This window comes from Pan paniscus, chromosome 14 (assembly GCF_029289425.2).
Source record: "Pan paniscus chromosome 14, NHGRI_mPanPan1-v2.0_pri, whole genome shotgun sequence".
NCBI lineage: Eukaryota > Metazoa > Chordata > Mammalia > Primates > Hominidae > Pan > Pan paniscus.
Window position 1 is genome coordinate 41,270,331 of NC_073263.2, and position 23,080 is coordinate 41,293,410.

Consider the following 23,080-nt stretch of genomic DNA (forward strand, 5'->3'; position numbering starts at 1 on the left):
GAAAGCCTCATAGAGGAAAAACATCTGAACTCTTGAAAGTCGGCAGAATTTTCACAGGCGAAGATGAGAGTAAGAGGCACCATATGAGGCAAACAACATGAAAAATGGGGAAGGGGATATTGCACTCAGGAAGTGTAAGAAACTGTAGTTTGAGGCCGGGCACGGTGGCTCACGCCTGTAATCCCAGTACTTTGGGAGGCCGAGACGTGTGGATCATGAGGTCAGGAGATCGAGACCATCCTGGCTAACACGGTGAAACCCCAGATTACTAAAAATACAAAAAAATTAGCCGGGCGCGGTGGCGGGCGCCTATAGTCCCAGCTACTCGGGAGGCTTAGGCAGGAGAATGGCGTGAACCCGGGAGGCAGAGCTTGCAGTGAGCTGAGATCGCGTCACTGCACTACAGCCTGGGCGACAGAGCGAGACTCCGTTTCAAAAAAAAAAAAAGAAAAGAAACTGTAGTTTGAAAGAACTAGAACTATAAAAGGAGTTTGGAGCCAGATTGTGGGTGGTTCTGAGTGTCTCTCTATGAAGGGGATTTTATCTGGTAGACAAGATAGAGCCACTTTCACCTTTTAGAATAAATAACATTAAGAGATTCTTTCTGGGATATCCCTCACTGCTGATAGATCAGAAGGTGTCATAGAATTGAAATGAGTACCTACAGACTCAGTAATGTAAAAACATGAAGAAAATGAAAATCAGGGATAGAGAAGGCATCCTGTATGAAAATCAGCCAGAATTGGCTTTTTATTTTATAAGAAATATATAATATATTGGAGTTTTAGTAAGGGCAAAAAATATGGATGGGAATACAAGAAAAGCTTCAGTATAAAAATTTTACCAGACTGTTATTTTGTAAAGTGATATAAAAAGCTGGCTTAAAATGACAAAAAAAAAAAAAGCTGACAAACCCTGGGAAGTGATTTCATTAGACAATATTCATGTAGAAATGATTGTGAATTATTAATTATGCCTCATTAAATATAAATTAACTTTTGATGACTTACTTTGAAATTTTGTCTAATATCAGAAACCAAGTGATGTTATGATATGTAGATCAAATTTTTATTCTAAAAACAAAACACTGAATATTTAAAAAATAATTCCTTTCTTTTTTTTGAGATGGAGTCTCACTCTATCGCCCAGGCTAGAGTGCAGTGCTGTGATCTCGGCTCACTGCAACCTCCCTCTCCCAGGTTCAAACATTCCTCCTGTCTCAGCTTCCCAAGTAGCTGGGATTACAGACACGTACCACCACATCCAGCTAATTTTTGTATTTTTAGTAGAGACAGGGTTTCACCATGTTGGCCAGGCTGGTCTCAAACTCCTGACCTCAGGTGATCCGCCCACCTTGGCCTCCCAAAGGGCTGGGATTACAGGTGTGAGCCACCTCGCCCAGACTGAAAAATAATTCTTATGTAAGGGTACTTGAACATTTCAGAACACAACATTCCTAAAATATGTTTTGCCTTCAAATATCTGATAAAGAGCAACTGTCTCTCAAAACACATGTATTCTTACACAAAAACAGAGACTCACTCTTAGGGACTTTTTTATTATTATTTTTATTTTTGAGACAGGGTCTTGCTCTGTCACCCAGGCTGGAGTGAAATGGCACAATCTCAGTTCATTGCAACTTCTGCCTCCCATACTCAAGCAATCCTTCTGCCTAAGCACCCTGAGTAGCTGGGACTACAAGTGCATGCCACCATGCCTGGCTAATTTTTTTGTATTTTTTGTGGAGATGGGGTTTTGCCATATTGCCCGCGCTGGTCTCAAACTCTTGGACTCAAGCAATCCACCCACCTTGGCCTCCCAAGATGCTGGGATTATAGGCATGAGCCACTGCACCCAGCAGGGACTTTTTTTTTTTTTTTTTGAGACGGAGTTTCACTTTCCTTGCCCAGGCTGGAGTGCAATGGTGCAATCTCGGCTCACCGCAACCTCTGCCTCCTGGGCTCAAGCGATTCTCCCGCCTCAGCCTCCTGAGTAGCTGGGATTACAGGCATGAACCACCACGCCTGGCTAATTTTGTATTTTTGGTAGAGACAGGGTTTCTCCATGTTGGTCAGGCTGGTCTCGAACTCCCTACCTCAGGTGATCCGCCCGCCTCGGCCTCCCAAAGTGCTGGGATTACAGGCGTGAGCCACTGCGCCCGGCCTCCGGCAGGGATTTTTTTAAACAAAAAGAAATATGGCACTTATGGCTGATTCTATAGCCCCCAATTTTCACAATAAATATTTTGTATATCAAATTGAATATGACACTATACATCAAAAGAAAACCAGGTATGGGAAGGTGGGGAAGGCAGGAAACTTATTCTTGAGCTACAGCTGGCATAGAAAAAATACCACTGGTTAGAAAATAAATAGCCATCTCTCTTTTTGTTAATTAGAAAGTCATACTGTGACAAAAAACAAAACAAAACAAACAAACAAAACAAACCAGCATGAAGCTCCTAATAGTATGAAAGGTACATATAATGTTATAATTACAGTAGGTAGAAAGTAATGCATGCTAAAGTGGTTCTATAATATTCAGCATTATACCCTAAGTGACCCTCAAACATGTATATTTTCATGGTACCCTATCCCACTTGGCAGAAAGGCAGCAATTCTGCTGCACTTACTGGAAAGACTATGTGCTGTGTCATAAAATCTCACACAGAAAATAGAAAGGATTTTTAAAAATCAATTTTATTATAAATAAGGGGCAGGCTACTTTATTTTACTATGACAAGTGGTGCTTGTATTTAGCTTCCCAACAGATGTAAAATCTTTTCTAGTATCATAGATTCTTAGAAAAGATAGTATCTGCAAGAAAAAGGTGAAATTGGGTTTAGTAAAGATGATAAACCTTCAGATACCTCAAAATCAGCACCCATTTTCTTTAATTTCCTCATTGTAAAAGTTGCCACTGGTAACAGAGCAGTCTTGTAAAACATCTCTAGATATAATTTCAAGTGTTGAAACATTTCTTTCATAGAGTTCAGCCAGTTTCTAGTTTGCAAACAGAAGGCTGTGTAGACTGCATATATCTGTAAATGCTTTAGAAGGAGAAAGAAAGGAGACTGAACAATTGCTACACGTGATTCATTTACTTTAAAAATAAGTTATGTGATTAAAATAGGCATTTTCACAGGGGGCTGTCACTTTGCATTTGACTGAAAACACCAGTGACACTACCCCAGGAGAGCTGAGAGTCAATTGTCCTCCACCTATTATCTGCACCTTCATTTGCCTGTCTTGATCTTCTTTGATTGTCTTGTTTCAGAAGATGGAAATAAGGGTGAAGGTGAGCAGGTGCACCAAATATGAAGAAAAGCATGAAATACCATTGACCAATGAAACAAGGCATTTTTTAAAACTACTGAAGAAGGACCTGAGTTACTATCACTGCAAAAATATACATTCCCAAATAAATAACTCTCCTAGATGATCAGCACTCAGAACAGCACAGAGAAAGAGAACACAAACTCTATGCCAGTCCTTAGCAAAGCACAGTTCTGTGGGGTACTGCATTAGCTAAGGAATACTACAGGTGGCTCTGTACTCCCTCGTACCCACCAAACAGAAGCAGCTAAGAGTCTAACCACAGAATCTTGCCCAGATCTTAGCACAGAGGTTACCTTATGAAAACACATTAGAAAGGAATTGAAGTTGGCTAAAGGATTCAAACAGTTCTATTTAGATTTTAACCAGCCGCCTTGGTCCAATTTCCACCCCTTGACCTGGTAAATGCAAGCACAGGCAAAGTTACGTATGATTTAATTAGCTAAATACTAATCAGCACTTTATTATTAGAAATTTAAAAATAATTAGCATTTCATTATTCTGTCTTAGTGATAATGCTGCCAGTCTCTGATCCTGTCATTATAGAACTATATCCAGTTGAATGGGCTACTTAACTATTTACTCTCTTGAGTAGGTAGTCCCTAGATTTTATCTAATTTGTCTCCTTCACTTAAACAGCTGCAAGCTCAGAGAAAAAGACATTTCAATTTGTCTTATAACCCCCTGAAAACAATCCAACTAAGCCTAAATTTTAAATTCATATTACTTCTAAATCATTTTGGCTACTCATTAGGAATTTATTTATTTATTTATTTATTATTATTATTATTATTTTGATATGGAGTCTCGCTCTATCTCCCAGGCTGGAGTGCAGTGGCACAATCTCGGCTCACTGCAGCCTCCGTCTCCCAGGTTCAAGCGATTCTCCTGTCTCAGCCTCCCAAGTAGATGGAACTGCAAGCGCATGCCACTCCACCTGGCTAATTTTTGTATTTTTTAAAGTACAGACAGGGTTTTGCCATGTTGGCCAGGCTGGTCTCAAACTCCTGGCCTCAACTGATCCACTCACCTCGGCCTCCCAAAGTGCTGGGATTACAGGCATGAGCCACTGCGCCCAGCCAGGAATTTATTTCAGATAGTCCTTTAAAATCTACTAATTAACTCAGCAAGTATTTGTTGAATGTCTACAGTATGCAAGGCATCAGGGAGACACAAAAATAATGAAGACTCTTTATCTCTTTTTCATAGAGATGGTGGGTAAATACATAAATCTAACTAAATCCCAAAAGAAATCTGTAAGTGACCTACCACACTTCAGAGAGTGCAGTCAAGCCTTCAAGCCATAGCATTCACAAGCACTTTATTAAAGAAGCATATTCTAGAATATTACAGCCAGAAAGACCCTAGAAAATATCCATGCCAAGCCTATAATTTTATAGATAAGAAAAAAGAAAAGGCCCTAATTAGAAGGAATAACTATTTACTCAGTATCACATATCAGTTGATATCACACATATCAATTTACTCAGTAACAATTTACTCAACTATCACAGAGAGTTAAAAAATCTGAAAAGGAAGGAAGGTCTTTGGGTACCCAGCTTATTACTTTTCCATGATGCCACATTGCCACTCTGAGGTTAAGAGAATGTGAATGGGCAAAGATAAGAGAAAGAAGAGAGCATGCTGGCAAAGATTAGAGGTTGAAATGTAACACCGATAAGAAGGTATGTTTGGGAAACAGAGTATTTAATTTGTCTGAGGAAAAAAAGCATTTATGGGGAGAAACCAGACACCAGGCTGAAAGCAGAGCAGGATTAGATCATGGAGGACATCAAATGACAGTCTAAGAGAGTTAGACTTTTTCACTATATAATATAATGAATATAGGTAGCAGAATTTACTTCCAAAAAAAATTCCTTCAACATTGGTATTATAATATAATACTGATGGTCTTAGAGGTTTATAATCAAAGAACAGAAAACTCTTTTGATATGAAAAGGGTCAGCTAAACATAGCAAATTATACTGAATACAATCTCCCTTTGTAATTTCTTCTTTCTCCAAAGTGGAGAGTGGCAGGATAAGAGTACAAGATGGCAAGACAGTGTGATCTGCTGACCACAGATGGCTTTTGCAAAATAACTGATAAATGAAAGTTTGTGCCAACCCGTGGCTCCTGCCTTGCTCTTCGTGGGGATCTTCAACTTGAACGCTCTATCTAGCTGAATCCTGAACCAGTCCTAGACAGGCTTGAAAATCAGTGGGCTTGTCCATCCTTATCAGATGCTGGAGTCCAAACATCTACCTATGGAGCTGTAGCTGCCCTTCCCTCCACCCCACTGCCTAGCTCTTTGCTCTAATGCCTTGTTCCTTTCTTTAGGACTGGAAACAAAAGAGAGACAGCATATTAGATTTTATGCCAAGGTTTGTATAGCACCCTAGGACAATTCCAAAACACTTTCACAGTCTCTGCTTCATTCATCATAAAGCAGAAGCAAACCTCTGTTCTACTTCACCCTTCACTCTGAATAGCTCTCCCCAATCCTCCAGAGGTTAAAACATTCTTCCTGTCTCTCTGGTTACTGGCTAGGCATTAACTTCAACCTTTTAAACTAGAAGACCCTCCTGAAACTCTAATCTATTACCTGCTCAATTGCAAGTGCTACCTTTGCCAAGAAACCAACTGCATCTAACCCACGAAACCCTTAGGATAGCAATACCATGACAGAGATTTCAAAACCACTTGGACTCCATACCTTGACCTCTAGGGATCTTCCTTTTAAAAACCTGCATCTTAGAAAAATTATTCCTCAAGCCCCATTTCTGTATAGTCTTGGTCTATTCTCTTCTCCATGCTGGTCTGCTGCTGCTGGGATGCCAACAGCCTCTGTGTCTCCGGCCATTCAGGTGATGGCAGAAGTTCTGAAAAGGACACACTGAGTGCACCAAGATTTAACTTATAAAGAGTTTGTGAAACTCTTATAAAAAATTTACAAAGTACTTTGGGCTATATACAACCTGAATGTCCACAGAGCCATTGTTTTTCAAAGTGTGATGAGAATGTGACTTCCTGGGTTTCAATATCAAGAGCCAAATTCTGACTGTTAACTGATCTTCATCTTCCCACTCTGGTATATAGGCTCATCTTTTACTGTTCAGTGAAGAAAAATAGGTAGGACTTTTCAAATAGTGGGAATTAAAGGGTCATAAATAATTTATTGTTCTAGTTTTAATTCTTGTTTTAAAAAATGAAACAAGAGAATATTACTTTTAAACTATACAGTGATACACAGGTATTTAGCTGACAGAACTGAGCACTGTGTGAAGTACTTCCCACGCATTATCTCATGACATCCTTACGTTAGCCCAAAGGGACCATACTATTTTTATTCCCAGGTTAGACATCAGGAAACTGAGCCTTAGTAAGATAAGCAATTTGCCCAAAGTCACACAACCATGTGTGGAAGAGTTGCTGTTGAGCCTCTAGTTCTCTAATTTCTAAGCCTATGCACTCAAATCAATAAACCACTCAACTGGCCCATTTTTATTTTTAAATCAGTACTTCAAAATGATAAGTTTGAGAGGCTAAATATATAAAGAATATGTATTATTTTTATAAATACAAAAAAGAAGAAAAAATAGAAACCAAACTTTAGAAGCTTTGTTACCCTTAATTTAAGACCAATTAAAAAAACCAAAAGTGCTGTTCACTGTGAGCCTGAAAATTCAATAGAGAAAAATTATCAGGACCCTGTAAACCTAAAATTTTCATACGTTCCTCCATAAACATACATTGAGTGTCTACTATGTAACAGGTACCATGCTAGGAGCTGAGAACAGAGATAAATAAGAAAAACACAGTCCCTGCTCTCAAGGGACATATAGACAAGTTGCAAAGACAGTCATATGGTATGACTAGTATGACAAAAGGGAGATAAAAGGGAGTAGAAGCAGGAAAAACCTATTCAGCCAGGGACAAGGGAAGGTCTCTCTTCCATGAGTTAAAGGGAGGGTATATGGGAAGGGGACAGGAAGTTCTCCCTGCAGAAGGAAGAGCATGTACTGAGGACCAGAGCAGAGATAAGTAACTGAATAGATAAGGAACTGCAGAGTGCCTCAAGCCAACACAGTGAGAGAAAGAAGGGGCCATGGCTTAGGAATAGAGGGATGGGCAGAGAGTGAATCCTGTACACTGTACTGAAGACTCAGACTATACCTAACAGAAATGGGGAGCCAATTTCAGCAAAAAAGAGAGGCTCAATCAGATTTTAGTTTTACAAGTATCAATCTGACAACAGATACTACAGAATGGAGAGTAGATAAGAACGGGCATAAGGTGGGGATGGAGCTATCATAGGAAACTACTGCTGTAATCCAGGTGACAGGTGAAGATCACTGGGGCTAGAGTGACAGATGTGGACAAGAAGAGTAGATACTTACAAGACAGAATGTACAGAACTTGATGAGAGACAGAATGGAGGATGATTTAAACCTTGAGGTAATTTTGAAGTTTAGAAGGTAGCAGAGTCTCATCCTTTAATTAAACCAGTCATTTAATAGGGGAAAAAATAACTGATTCCAACAAGAAGAAACTTACTGCTTTTAAATTGTTACTATCATTTTTTCATTGGTACCTAGATTTTAGCCATAACTCACCTGGTTGCCAACCAATAATAAGTGTTCTCCAAGGAGAAAGTCTTTCAGCATATCTTCCATCACTATCACGTGCTAGAGAAAAAGGAACTAGGGGTTAACTGTTTTGTACAATCAAGGTTAAATAAGAAAGTTAACTATAAAGATATCTTTATAGAATATAAATATCTATTATAATAAACAATTATCAATCGATTTGATATAACCCAAAATTAAATCTGTGGTTATAAGTAAATTATATAACCATTTAGGTCACTCATACTGAAAACTTGAAATAGTCCACCTGGGCAAAACTAAGCAACTGACCAACATTTCAGAGTTTTTAATAATTCAACTCAAATATTTTTTTACCTATTATACTATGTAGAGTTGGCTTATAATTTAATATAATATTTAAATTGATACTTGCTAATGTAAATATACAAAGGCTTCCTAAAATAACTGTACATTTCTAGGGAACATTTTACATTGACTTGTTCTTAACCATTACCTTTAAAGCTATGGATAGCTTCAGAATTAAAAATATATTATTTACCTTCCACACTTTTTAATTTGAATTATGACACAATATAATAAAAGAACAAGATTAAGGTTGTTCACAATAGCCACAGAGGAAATTACATTGCTCTTTTGTATCTTGAAAAATAAGACACCTGTAAGTAGGTCATGCCGGTTCTTTGGGGCTGGGAAGAGATCTACACTCCAGCACAATTAATATTCCTATTACTTTCTCTTGGTTTTCTGTATCAAATAGCAGCTAAATAAGTACTAAAGTTATTGACGTTCCCTATTTGTAAAAAGGCAAATTAACCTTTTGCAACCATCACATGCTGCAGATATTTTTCTAGTACGTCACTTTTTTTTTTTTTTTTTTTTTTTTTGAGGTGGAGTCTCGCTCTGTTTCCCAGGCTGGAGTGCAGTGGCGCGATCTCGGCTCACTGCAAGCTCCACCTCCTGGGTTAACGCCATTCTCTTGCCTCAGTCTCCCGAGTAGCTGGGACTACAGGTGCCTGCCACCACGCCTGGCTAATTTTTTGCATTTTTGGTAGAGACAGGGTTTCACCGTGTTAGCCAGGATGGTCTCGATCTCCTGACCTCGTGATCTGCCTGCCTCGGCCTCCCAAAGTGCTGGGATTACAGGCGTGAGCCACCGCACTTGGCTGCTTTCTTCTTTCAATTTCGTTTATGGTGCTTTATATCTATATTGTATAATATACATATAAATTATATATAATATAGATATAAAAATATATAAATATATATGATATAAATATTAAAATATACATATACATACTCACAGAAATTTTTCTTTTTACTTGTCAAATTTAATAATATTTTCTTTCAGAGTTCCTTCCTTAGAAGAAAAACTGAGAAAGTGTTTTATCTCCTTCAGGAACAAATGAGTATTCCCTATGTTTATCTTGGTCGTTTTTATTTTCAAAAATGCTTTCAGATATGCCATGGAGCTAGAGTTTTAATAAGGCTTGAAGTGAGATGAGTATATAATTGTCTATTCTTGAATACTTTTAAATGGATATAAGGTGTATGCTTTTAAGAATAAAAAGAGACACTATTAATAATTATGCTGGGACAACAAGTATAAGCAGAAACTATGTTAAGCAAACCAAGATATACATCATTTTAAGCTGAGTTCTGGTGGGAATATAGCGTGGAGACCTCTTCCTTTTCACTAAGATGAAAAGTCAGTGCCAATTCCAGAAAACACTAAGCTCTTCCAGTAATAAATGGGCTAATCTACGTTGAAAAGTTGGAGTAAGTACCTGAATAGCCAGTTAAAGAAAAAAGCAATGTAAATATCGAAAAATAATCAAAACTATATCTGTGTTCTTCTTTACAATTCTCATGTCCTTCTACTTCATGCCCTCATTATATCTAACTAGATTATTCAAGTCAACAAACCTTAGCTAAGGCTAAAGTCACCGCCAATACAATTCTCTTCTTAGCACTCTTGACCACTTAGTACTGCAGACAATTTCTTAAAAGTCTCCTCTCCCAGTTACCCATTTCCCCTGATTCCTTCCTACCTCCCTAACAATTTCTCCCATAGTTTTCTGAGCTGGATCTTCCTGTAGCAATTCCTTCTTTCTACCTTCTTACATGCTTCCCCTTGTATTCATGGTATGGGGCAGGTTGTGACTATTTGTACCCAGGCACCCACCTGAGGGTTGAGGGAGGGCTGTGTGCAGAGTTGGATACCCACATGTCAGCATTCAAAGACCCACTTCTGACCCTGCTCTCCTTAAATCCTCTCATCTATCTCATGGCTTCAATGACCAGCTCTACACCAATCTTCAACAGCAAAACTCCTCCTCAACTACAGCCCTCTATTTCTGAGTGATCAAACCACTTTGTTATTCCCCAGTCACCTAAATTCAACACATCTAAAACTCAACTTATTACTTTCTCCTGAACTTCATTCTTTATCCTGTATCTTTTTCTCCAGTTAATGGCATCATTTTCTACCAGCTGACCAAACTCCTATTATCATCACCCTGCCCTCCCTTATTCCTCTCTTATCAACATCCAACTAAACAGCACCTGAATTGTTAAGCCACCAAAAATCAACTGCATCTACCCTTTCTTTTCCATCCCCACAGTTTCAAGGTTTTTATCATCTCTAGCCTAGATTTGTATCAGCTAATTAGCTTCTCTAACTTCAGTCTCTCCTTGAGCCAATGTGTTCTTACAGTACTGACACTTCTTTGTTCAAAATCTTGTCACCTCATTTCTCAAAATTCCTTAAATGACTCCTAATACTTTAGGAACAAATGTCATTGCTTACATTCTTGATCTAGTCTCAGCCTCATCTCCTACCACTCTCCTTTTATACTGTGTTTCCAACCATGGGCACAATTTAGAATAATGTTCTGTTTACTCTTCTGTTTACTTTTTCACCAGACATTGTGCTCCCTGAGAAAGAATCTCTGCTGTTCATCTAACACAAAGTTCCACTGACTTGATCTCCTAAATAGCCCTGCAATGTGTCCTGTCCACTCTGTCCCCACTGTCACCTCTTTAGTTCAGATCCTTGATAAATTTCATCTGGACTACTGCAATAACCACCTAACTAGTTTCTCTTTGCCTTAGTTCTAACTCCTAGACAATACTAGAGAGTAAAAGCAAAGTTAGCCAAAGTACAAATGTGCTTAAAATCTTTCAATAACTTCCTCATTCTTCTGAACGGAATCCAAATTCCTTAACTACCAAGACTGAAAAGATCTCACTCTTTCCTAATTCACCAGCCTCTTCTCTTGGCACTCTTCCACTTGCAACCTCAGCTTCATACCAGTGACAACAATTTATATATAGCTCCCTAAATGAGCTACTGTCTCATATAACTAAGTCTCTGCTAATGCTAGTCTCGTTGCCTGAGAGACTCTCCTAATTGGGTCTGGTTGACCAATTTTCTATGATCAATTCAATCTGGGTCAATCGACCTCATCAATGACCATAAGTAAACTGCACATACTTCCACCACACTGTGTAGTAACTATGTGTACTTACTTGCAGATTAAGAACTTCAGCCCTAGAGCTGCGTATACTTGTGTGTGTATTTTAATCTCTGTATCCCAATACCTTAGGACAAGGCCAGACTCATAATGGGTATTTTTAAATTCTTACCCATCTAAAACTCCTTAGGCTTATTAAGAGGCTATTATTTCTCTTTCCTCCAACTTCTCCTCCTTACTGCTGCAAATGTAGTATTCCTTAATGGAAGGATTAATGAAGTAATACTCTTTATCAAGAACATTCAAAATCTTTCTCATTCTTTTATTAATCCACTCAACACATATTTACTTGGCAGTTACTATGTGCCAGGTACTTTACTATTTGCTGGAAATATTAAATAAAGAAAACATAGGGCTGTGCCTTAGTGATATGGAAAACACATTTTAAGAGTCCATTTCAACACAATGTGGTAAGGACACAACAGGGCATAGGACAACAAGATGATACAGAAGCACCTAAATCTGCAAGAGGCACTGACTATGGCTTCAAAGATGAAGTACAGCATAAAAGGAAGTAATAATAAACACAATGGAAGCAAATTTAATCAAGCTACTGTCCGTACAATTGGTACAGCTAAAAAGTTTTCATTAATGGCTAATTCATAATGCTTTAAGAAGAGAAGGTACGTTTGGAGACAGCTTAAGAAAAGTCCCTCAGGGCCACTGTGTAAAGTTCATGGCAGCCCTGAGTCCTAAATGTCCATGTCACAAACACCATGGCAACAGACATTGTGTTCAAGGGCACAATGGTCTTTGCTGCTACTATATTTCCTACATTCTTATATCCTGTGAAGTCTTTTCAATCTTTGCCACCATGGAGTTTTTCAAATTGTCATTTATAACTGTTTCCTGGTTCTTTGTCTCTTTGTTCCTTTCCACTATATGAATAGAGTGTAATACTATCAGTGCTTGGAAATAGTATGTTTTCCTCATAATCATGTTTTTGCCTTTGACAGGCAAGTTTTTTTTCTACTTTTGTATCTTATAAGTAGCTTTATTTTCTGTTCATTTGTTTACTGATTGTGCAAGAGCATTAATGCTCCAGAAGAAAAATAAAACATTAGTTAATTGGCTATAAAATGAATAAAAATCAAATCAAGGTTATGCTCTTTTCTACGCCATAAAAAATAATTATAGTTTTGACAGATTTCAGAATTTTTAACCAAGATTTTTATTAAGAATAATATGTCTAGATACCTACAAAGTTAATATAACTTAAAATATATTATAGAAAATTTTAAGTAGGTGTTTTACTATAAAAGTAATACACAGCCACTTGACAGAAAAGTTGGAAGAGAAAACATTTTTATATTATAGGTAATTTTCTCTAAAAAAATTCTTATTAAAGTAAACATCTACAATAAAGCTTTCTAGATACAAACTTATATGTCTTAGTGGAAGGTCCATAATTATTGGCTAGTTTACAAGGAGAGAATTCTCTACCCTCCTCCTTTAAAAAAGAAAGGAAAAGGAAAGAAAAAAAAATACTAGAAACTTGCAGGAAAAAGAAGAGTATGAGAAAAAGGATGCATAGGACATATCCCTCTGAACTACTGAAATCTTTTAACAAGCAAGTAAGAGAGGATGATAGCTCTGCTTTGTTTTTAAAATGTTTATTTTAATTTAAAAATTGCACATAAAATTACATATATAATTATATGTGTGTATGTGTATATATTTTATATATATGTACTTATATATATACTTAATATATACTTAATATACTTAATATATGTACATATATATACTTAATATATATATAATATATATATAATTTATTACCCTAATCATAGCAACCATTCCTCCAATTTTTAAGTACCTTTGGAAAAAATTTTCTGTTTTCTGTCTTATGTCTTAATAAAAGTTGTTCGGCCAGACACGGTGGCTCACGCCTGTAATACTAGCACGTTGGGAGGCTAAAGCAGGTGGATCACGAGGTCAGGAGTTTGAGGCCAGCCTGGCCAATATGGTGAAACCCTGTCTCTACTGAAAATACAAAAATTAGCCAGGCATGGTGGCACATGCCTCTAGTCTCAGCTACTCGGGAGGCTGAGGTAGAAGAATCGCTTGAACCTGGGTGGCGGAGGTTGCAGTGAGCCGAGATCGTGCTACTGCACTCCAGCCTGGGTGACAAAGTGAGACTGCATCACAGAAAAAAAAAAAAAAAAAGATGTTCAACACTTCATTTTGCATCATCTAAATTAAATTTAGGAAATCACAAAAATAATTACATGTCAATTTCACTTGAATTGGAGTGTACTACCACAATTTAAGTGATTTATCCAAGAACACAAAGCAATACTCTTACCTGAATGTTGTCATAGAAAAGAACATCAGGCACTTTCATTTTCTCATGTGCATTATAGATCGGTGCACTAACAGCACCAATCCTCAGAGTTCCAGATGTTACTTCACCTAAACATTTCACACAGGACAGATAATTATTCATAGCACTGTCCTCAGAGATGCCAAGCCACCCAACACAGAATGCAATACAGCTTCAGTAATATCTGTGGATTTTAATTTAACATCTAAAGAAATAAGCTGGAGAGTAGTAATAAAACACCACAGCTCTAGATACAAAATGCTTCAAAAGGTAACAAATTTTCCTTAAAACAATGTAGATAGAAAACAGTATATATATAACTGTGAGAAACTAAAAAAAAACAAAACAAAACCAGAATACAGTCAAGCCACCTTCACAAGCTTGTTTGGTCAGAAACTATAACACATACATAAGTTAAATACACCTAAATTCAAAAGCTCCAAAGTACCTTGAATATTATCTTTTAGTGTGCACCAATTCAGAAACCCCTTAAGATAATCTCCTATAGCTCTAGTCAAAAATACAGATGAACTAACCTATCACAGAACTCTTAAATTACTATTTTCAGCCAAGTGCAGTGGCACATGCCTGTCACCAGCATTTCAGGAGGCCAAGGCAGAAGGATCACTTGAGCCTAGGGGTTCAAGACCAGCCTGGGCAACACAGAGAGACCCTGTCTCTACAAAAAATTTTAAAAATTATCCAGGCCTGATGGCATACGCCTGTAGTCCCAGCTACTCAGGAGGCTGAGGCAGGAGGATTGCTTGAGCCCGGGAGGTTGAGGCTACAGTGAGCCATGATTGCACCACTGTACTCCATCCTGGGTAACTGAGTGCAACCTTGTCTCTCTCTCTCTCTTTATATATATACATACATATATATTTATATATATACATATATACACACACACACACACACACACTAAAAATAAACATAACAAAATAAATATTTTAAAATTACTATTTTCAAGGTTGGTCCAGGAGGCCTATATTTTCAAATAATCACCCAGGTGATTTTCATACCCAGCCAGATTGGGAAACTGTCTTATGCAATTATTTTGTAATAATAATTATTATATTGTTCCTTATTTGCTTTAAATAGGTTGACCTAGAACACATTATTAGTTCCTGGAAGCCAGAAAACTAAGTAACAAAGCTCTTGAAATCAGGGAACATATCTGCTATGTATTCCCTACAGTAACCAGATATGCATGACATGTTCACTGACATGTTCCAAGTTCAATAATATTAGTAACATTAATAGTAGTAGGTATTTTAGTAATACTAATGATTACAATGATAGAAGCTATCATTTATTAAGGACCTTCTATGTGCCAGATCCCAAGCTAAAGCTTCACCTCATTTTTTTCTCATATTATTTCATGTAATTCAAAGAGGAAAGAATGAGAATACTAAGAACATACACTATGTAATTTGCTCAAAATCACCCAGCTAATATGAGTAGAGCTTAAAACAATTTAGTCTAGTCTGACATTCTTTCTACCATATGGGATATATTTAATATTTTGACTCCAAATAACATTGCAACCTGTGGAAATACTTTAGCAAGCAAATATACAACGCCTTAAACAATTCACCCATCTTTTTTTTTTCTACTTCAAATAAGAAAATTACAGTTTGTTTCTCCACTAGAATGCGACTTTTGTGCTAAGCGTTTTGGAAGACAATGGAGAAAAGCAACTTTTGCTTCTATGGAGTGCTGTGAACAAATCTGAGCTAAAAATAATTGTCACCCTGTTTAATCACTGTGGAGTGCTACACATTTGACACAGCACAGTAGATCTTAACAGTAACTTCGCACTTCAATAGATCCTTGCCATTTTCCTTTTGTTTACAAGTTCTACAGGGAAGGAAAACCATGAGCTGTAACACTGAGAGTTTACTATTTATTTACTACCATTAGGTCTCTGAAATAGACCCAGTATAAAACTGTAAAGGGAAAGAAAGAGCAGGGATATGGCAGTGAATCTACTATCTAGTTGCATGTTGAGATGACACACATAATTTCAGATTCAAACAGCATCTGATGCTATCTATGGTTTAGTTTATGGAATACATCCACTCAGCAGATTTACGGCTTAAAGACAAGTTTATTCACTCAACCAATGTTTATTGTTAAAATGGCAGCCTCAAAAAGGGAAATGCACTCAGAGAATGGTGATGCTAGCACTTCTGTGGGAGAAAGTTGGCTAACTATCTTCTAAGAAACCCACAGAATGGCATTATTTTGGTAAATTTGCCAAGGTTCTCAGGCTAGTAGGCTGTAAACCTGATTTTGTCATCACAACTAAGGGCAAATCAAACTTTCAGAAGAATATTAAAGATACGTATTCTGGTTTCTCTCTATATATAATGATGTAAAATCAGAATTGCAAAATATTATATGACAACTGTAACTTTCACATGGACTATGATATACTGGTTGCCATAACCAGCATATTAATTGGAGGGAACCTGCATGGAAAGCCAGTTCCTCATCAGAAGATTGTTGTGTGAACACAGAGAGTTAATTAAATGAATTCTTCACAAGACAGATGGCCTTAAAGATGAATGGAACCAGACAAGTAAAAAGTCTCTTCACTTAGGCTCCTTATCCCCTACATGAGGCTTAGATGGGCACTGCTAACACTAGCCAGTAACCAAGACCAAACAATCGGCAGTCCGAATGACAGTCGTTCTTTGGATATTTAATAGACTCACTCAAATAATATTGAGAATACAATATTATTCCTTCTCTTTGAGTTGACTCTGCGTATCTGTATTCAGATCCCTCAGTATGCTGAGTTTATAATTTAACTCTAAAAAAAATCTTATTTCCTCAATACCAAATTCTTGTCTCAGTGCAGCCCTAATGATTAAAAGCATCTGCTACAAAGAAAGCCACAACAGTCCCTTTTAAAGAGTAGTCACACATTGGCTGCTTCGATAAAATAGGTATTTACATTTTTAAAAAATTGAAAATCTTTCATTGTGTTCTAATTGAAGAATAGAAAGCTTTTAAATGAAGAACAAAATCTCCCCGAAACTCAAAATTATATTTATGGCTATCCAGAAGAAAAGTACCACAAAAGACAATACAGGTGGAAATGGAATGAATAAGAGGGCATGCATATTCTGATTATTATTTTAGTTTGTATCAACCTAGGAAAGTTTCTCCAACATATCTTATAGGACATCGCTGACCCTCAAAATGTAAACATGCAAAGAAAACAGCATTCTAGATTCACTGGTGAAATACATTTGGAAAAAGTACATTTGTCAAAATTAGACAAGTTGATTTACAGCAGGAATTCTCAGAGTATCAATTAGTATCAATTGTGAGTCTTAAGGGTGAGGGGAATTGTATCTAGTATGTACTGAAATGAAGTAAATATTCTAAGATTTTACTTGTGTTTTTGAAACTTAAAAAAATCAGATTCATTTCTCCAAACTAATATATAAAACAAAGTAGATGAAAACCAAAAACTGTTTAACTGTTTATTTTAACTGGAATTAAAATAAACAGCATCAAATGTTTGTTAATTATTATTTCACTTAAAAAAAAGAGCCAAATCAAATACTTACATTTGTAATCCTTCAGTTCTGGCTCCAAATTGTCATCAGTATTTATTTCTATTGTAGCATCTGCCAGATTTTTTTCTAATGCTGACCTAGCAAGACTGGGTAAAAACCTGGAGGATGAAGAGGGAGGAAGGGGGAAATGGCTTAAGTCAAAGCTTTCTGCGATTCTTAAATACACACACACACACACACACACACACACACACACTCCTTACTAATTACAACTAATTAAGGAAGATCAGTCTGGATCTGTAAAATCTAAATCAAACAAAATTTTAGAATAAATATAAACTTAAAGTATGTGTGAATTATATGTTTGTGGAATCTCCTTTAATAAGTAAAACTTATTTGTGATTAGCAGTACTGATTTATGTACAACACTTTGCAAAATAAAATTTTAAATTTGCTTTCTTAAGTACAATTAGTATACTGGCTTATTAAATTTTCTTAAGTAGATTAAACAACAACACTTGGCTGTTCTAGGTTGGCAATCATAAATTCAAACCAGTGGAGATGGATTAATGAGATTTTCTTTAGTTTCTAATATAAACTTCTGAATGAATTTAAGATTATCTAGCTTCATTCTTCCTATTAAAAAATATATCTGCTTATCTATTCTATGTGTATGTTGTCAAAACAACAATCTAGTGAGTGACAGTTATTCTTCAAACAAACAGATTATGAGCATCATGTGCCTGAGGCATGAAACATAGTTTCCCACCCACACAAATAAAGCTATAGCTAGAATTTATGGTCCCAAGTGAGCCAACGGATATGACTTTTTAATCCATGGTACCCATGGTTTAACTATATCACTTTAAATTAACCACTATGTGATATAACGTTCCAAATAAACATACTAAGAACATACCACTTTTAAACAATTTGGGTTTTTCACAGCTCTAAATCTTTGGTGGTGATTCCTACAGTCTTGAGTATAATCTCTAATAGTGGAAAGATTGGAGAGCGTGAGGCAGCAAATAGACAAGCATGTAAAGAACTGTCAGATTTCCTGTCCCTGTAAAATTCCAGTCCATATATCTGACATTATCTCTTACCTCCTGCCTCATTTTGGGCCTAGGCTATGATAGAGGAAATTACATAGCTCTATGCTAGTAACTCCTCAGTTCAGCATGAAGTCAGACTTTGCTGCTCATCTCTGAACTTTCGTCATAGTTCTTAGATCATTGCCTCGTTCAAAAACCAAGCCCTCACCTTATCTCCCAGTCCAATAGCTGGCTTTTGTCCTGTTTCCTGAGCCCTTGTCTTGGCACCCTGCTTAACCTTCCTCTTAGCACTATCCCACAAACTAGAGGCTGGCTTGGTAACATTAGGCCCTGCAGCTGCATCGCTATTACTTCCTGTCAGAACACCCTGACTGGCATTGACTATTTTCAGGCTTAGACTTGTTTGCTATTCCCAGGCTTCCCCAACACGTATATAGTCTGCGTGTCAACACATCTTAATGTTGGCCCTGTGTGGAAACATTTCTAGATTACACTCCAAAGCCTGCAGAGAATAGCAAATATGGCATGGATGCCTTCCCTTCACCAATATTGGCAGGCATTGCTTGCTAATAGGGCATTCTTTCCTTCTGAGATTGAACACACTTCACCATTATTCTCAATCTAGCACCCAGACAGCAATATCAATCAAGGTACCAAGGAAGTTGAAATATACTTACATCTAGAACATTCTAAGATATTGGCCCATCCAACTAATGAGGAGAATGGAACATATCAGGTGGTGTGAGGCTAATCCTAATTTTTTTCCTAGATTTTAAGGGATTTGTTAACTGTTTCCTTTCCCATTGCTCACTGATATTTTTTACTTATTTTTTCCCTCTCCTCCCTTGGCCTTGGTAAAATAAGCAAATAAATGAATGAATGAAATATTACTCTTTACTATCCTAGCTTCCCAAAACCAAAGCAAGCACATACCCTGTTGCAAATTTTCCAAGTGTACTTATAACTATTATGAACAGCCTGGTGTCTTTTAAAAGTAATTATTACATTTATCATATTTATTCATTTTACCAACAAAAAAAAATTGGAAAAGCTCTAGTCTCATTAGGTTTTGGTTATAAGAAAAACTAAAGAAAGAATCAGCTACACTCTGGGGAAGTCAAAAAGAGAAGTATAGTAGTTACGCTAAGCTAACGCAAATAACTGTCTTTGTCACAGGAGTGGGATAGGATCTTTAGATTAAGGAATAAGATAGGACTTCTCAGGATGGTAGCAAAGAAGTCTGTTAAGGGTCGGGGTATTCTCAAATCACCAGCGCTAGGAAGGAGGGGTGTTACTTGCAAGAGTGAAAGAAAAAGACTGAGGGGTTCTGTGGATACTAGGCAGTCTTTGACTTCTATTCAGAATGTAATTGATTAATTAATTTGTACTTGTGATTTTAAATCTTAAATTTCCAAATAGTATTGGAATATTTAAGATAATTTATGGTACAGCCTATTTATAAATTTAATTGACTATATTTGTGCATTAATTACTCAGGAAGGTTTTGTTTGTTCATTGAGACATCCAAAGTATGTAAAAGGAAACAGAATATATAAAATTTATTAACCATTTCAAATGTTTGAAGGTATTTTATTTAGCCGAGTTTTATAAATGGAACCAGACATTTTTCAAAGGCTTTTCAAAGTGATGGTTAATATCTGCTAGACTTAATAGTTAACTGAATGAATGAACAGAAAAGCCTAAAGAAGGTCTCAATTTTTAAAATTATAACACCATAAAACTGAATGCCAGCTTCTAAAACCAAAAATAAATCCCCAAATAGTCTTTCCTGCAAGCAAAACGATTCTTCCAGACAACAAAAAATTCACACCAACAATAATCTTCTAGTTTTAACACTGTGTATGATTAGTTCGATCAGACTTGTGATTTTTAAAATTAATTACTAACAGCTTAAACAGTGAAAATTTTATATAGATGTTACTCACTTTGCTTATTTATTTATTTATCCATAGGTGTTGATCCCAAATATTTTATATCCAAAGGGAATTTCTGACAACTGCATGCAAATTGAGTTTTTGACAAATAGAATAATTTCCTCATTACTTCAATATCAGAAACAGTTAATCTTCATTTCTGATTAAACTCTTACAACTGTGTTTAAAATTTCTGTGCTAAAGGATCAGCATAGAATTGAATTTTGAGGATCACCTCAAAATTTTCCAGAAGTAAATAAATTAATGAAATACCAAACACTTGAATGAAGTAGAACTCTTATTACAGAGACCTCTAATTAATTTTTCTACAATAAAAGTATTTTTGGAATGCAAATTACTTGAGAATTTCCTAATCTTCTAAATTCTTCCCTGTAGTTCCTTAGGTTTACAAATATCTAGAAAATGAATTATGCATCAAGCTCTGAATTGATGTTCACTTTATAGGGTATGAGGATGAGGTACTTAGGGAATTCATCAGATAAAAATTGTTGCAATCTTAATGCCATTGGCATAAATATATGAGTGATATTTTTAAAATTACATTAACAAAAAAAAGCCCAACTAATATTTATAAATTCAATGTTTAATAAATTTAGGTTAGATAATTTATCTTGATTTTTGTCTGCTTCATAAAGTTCTTTGTGAAAATAAGTTATATCAATCTTTGTTTTAAAATTTTCCACAAAATCCAATTCCTTTTCACTGATTCAATATAAAATGAGTTTATTTTTTTAAAAAAACAATAAAATACTTTATGAATCAATAATTTTGGGTTCCTTCCTGCCACTGTGTTATTCTAAAGAGGTTAGTAAGAAGGCTTTTGAGTCTGCAGCCTTGCTAAACTCAACAGATGATGCATAAACAAAATAGCTGTTTTCTATTCATTTCTAGTTGAAAGGGTCATGGAGTGATTAGAAAATAAGAATTTTTTGTGGTCAGTTGATAACACTGGAAAAATTAGTCAACTATTTGATTCAGTGAATATGTATGAGAATGAAAAGTAACCAATTTTTGTTTTTCAGTTTTTTTAATTATGAAATATTTCAGTATTTCAGAAAATTAAAGAGATTATAGAAAATTATGAAGACTATTAAACATTCTATTCATCTCTCTCCATCTCTAGAGAGAACTCTAACCTTGAAACTGGTGTGTATTTGTTGTCCATATTTTTATATTTTGCTACGTAAGTGTGTATGAATAAAAAATATATTGTACTGTTTATCACATTTAACATTTTGTACAAATCACATCATATATTGAATCTCCTTTTGCAACTTTTTTACTCAATGTTAAGGTGTTATGATAGATAACCGTAAATACATGCAATTTACTTCATTTTGACTGTTGTAAATTATTTTATCATACAAATATATCAATTTATATATTCATTTCCTACTGATGGACAGATGGGTTGTTTCCAATTCTTCATTATTACAATGATACAGTGAACATTCCTGTATATACCTCCTTATATACACATGTAAGTCTATCTTTAAAGCAGATATCGAGAAGTGGAATTGTCAAATCATAGAGTAATAATATATTTAGGTAAAAAAAAAGTGTTGAAACTTCCATCCCAACAGCAGTGATGAAATTACATTCCTCTCCATTCATAAAAAATGTTACTACAAGTAAAAAATTTAAAGTATAAAATGATAGCTGATTATTATTTTAAATTTCATTTCACTGATTATTAATGAGGCTGAGCATGTTTTCAAATGTTTATTGGTCATTTGAATTATTTAAACTTTGCATAAATATCTATTCATTCTTTGCCCATTTGGAGTTAATTCTTTTTCCTTATTAATTTGTAGTTACTTTATAGTCCCTGAATGCCAGTGCTTTCTTAATCAAAAATCATCCAAAACATCTTTCCTAGTTTGTGGGTTATAACTTATAGTTTATAGTGTCATATAACTGGATTTTACCTTTTGTGTGGGATAAATTGGAAAATCTTTATTTATAACCATGTATTGACAAGCCAACATTGATTTACAATGCTACATCTTATATACTAAGTTCTCACAAATATGTGGGTTTGTTTCTGTGCTCTGTATCTATTCTAATAGTCTATTTGTTTTTCCCTGTACCAACACATACTATTATAATGAATACAGATTTAGAATTAATATTGATATCTAATAGGTTAAGTATACCCTCATTAATCTTATCAAAATTTCTTGGCTATTAGTAGCCTATTATACTTCCATGCCAATTTTGAGACCAGCTTGTCAAATTCACTATAATCTTGTGGGATTTTGACTAATTATATCTAAATATCAACTTGGAGGGAAACAGTTTTACAATACTAAATCTTCCATTTATTTGTCTTCTTTTATAACTTTGAATAAAGATGTATACTTTTCTCCATTAAAGCATTACATGATATTTATTAGACTATTCTTAGTTGTGCAAAGCTTTCTACTATTATTTTGAATGAAATTTTTAAAAATTATATTTCCTTATTGATTGTTACTGGAGTATAGGAAATGTCATTGATTTGGGAGTATAAATAACCTCACTAAACTCAATTTGTTCTAAATAATTTATTTGTATTTTCTCTTGTATTTTTAATGTAGCTAATCATATAACCTAGGGCAAATGTACTTGCTAAAAGTGCTGAAAGATTATTCTTGTTTTGGTCCTAACTCTAAAGAAAATGTGACAAGTATTTTGCCTTAAGAATATTTGCTGTAAATTTCTGGTAGATATTCTTTATGAGATTAAAGAATT

General features: G+C 35.6%; 1 protein-coding gene across 1 annotated transcript in view; it reads right to left on the minus strand.

Moving 5' to 3' along the window:
* Positions 1-23,080, minus strand: part of VWA8 (von Willebrand factor A domain containing 8) — a 393,066-nt gene that overhangs the window by 205,196 nt on the left and 164,790 nt on the right. The window contains exons 18-20 of the mRNA XM_003806896.6: positions 17,389-17,495; positions 13,787-13,893; positions 7,952-8,023 (exon numbers count right to left, since the gene is read on the minus strand). Of these exons, the coding sequence (XP_003806944.2) occupies positions 7,952-8,023; positions 13,787-13,893; positions 17,389-17,495 (286 nt within the window). The remainder of the gene's footprint in view (positions 1-7,951; positions 8,024-13,786; positions 13,894-17,388; positions 17,496-23,080) is intronic.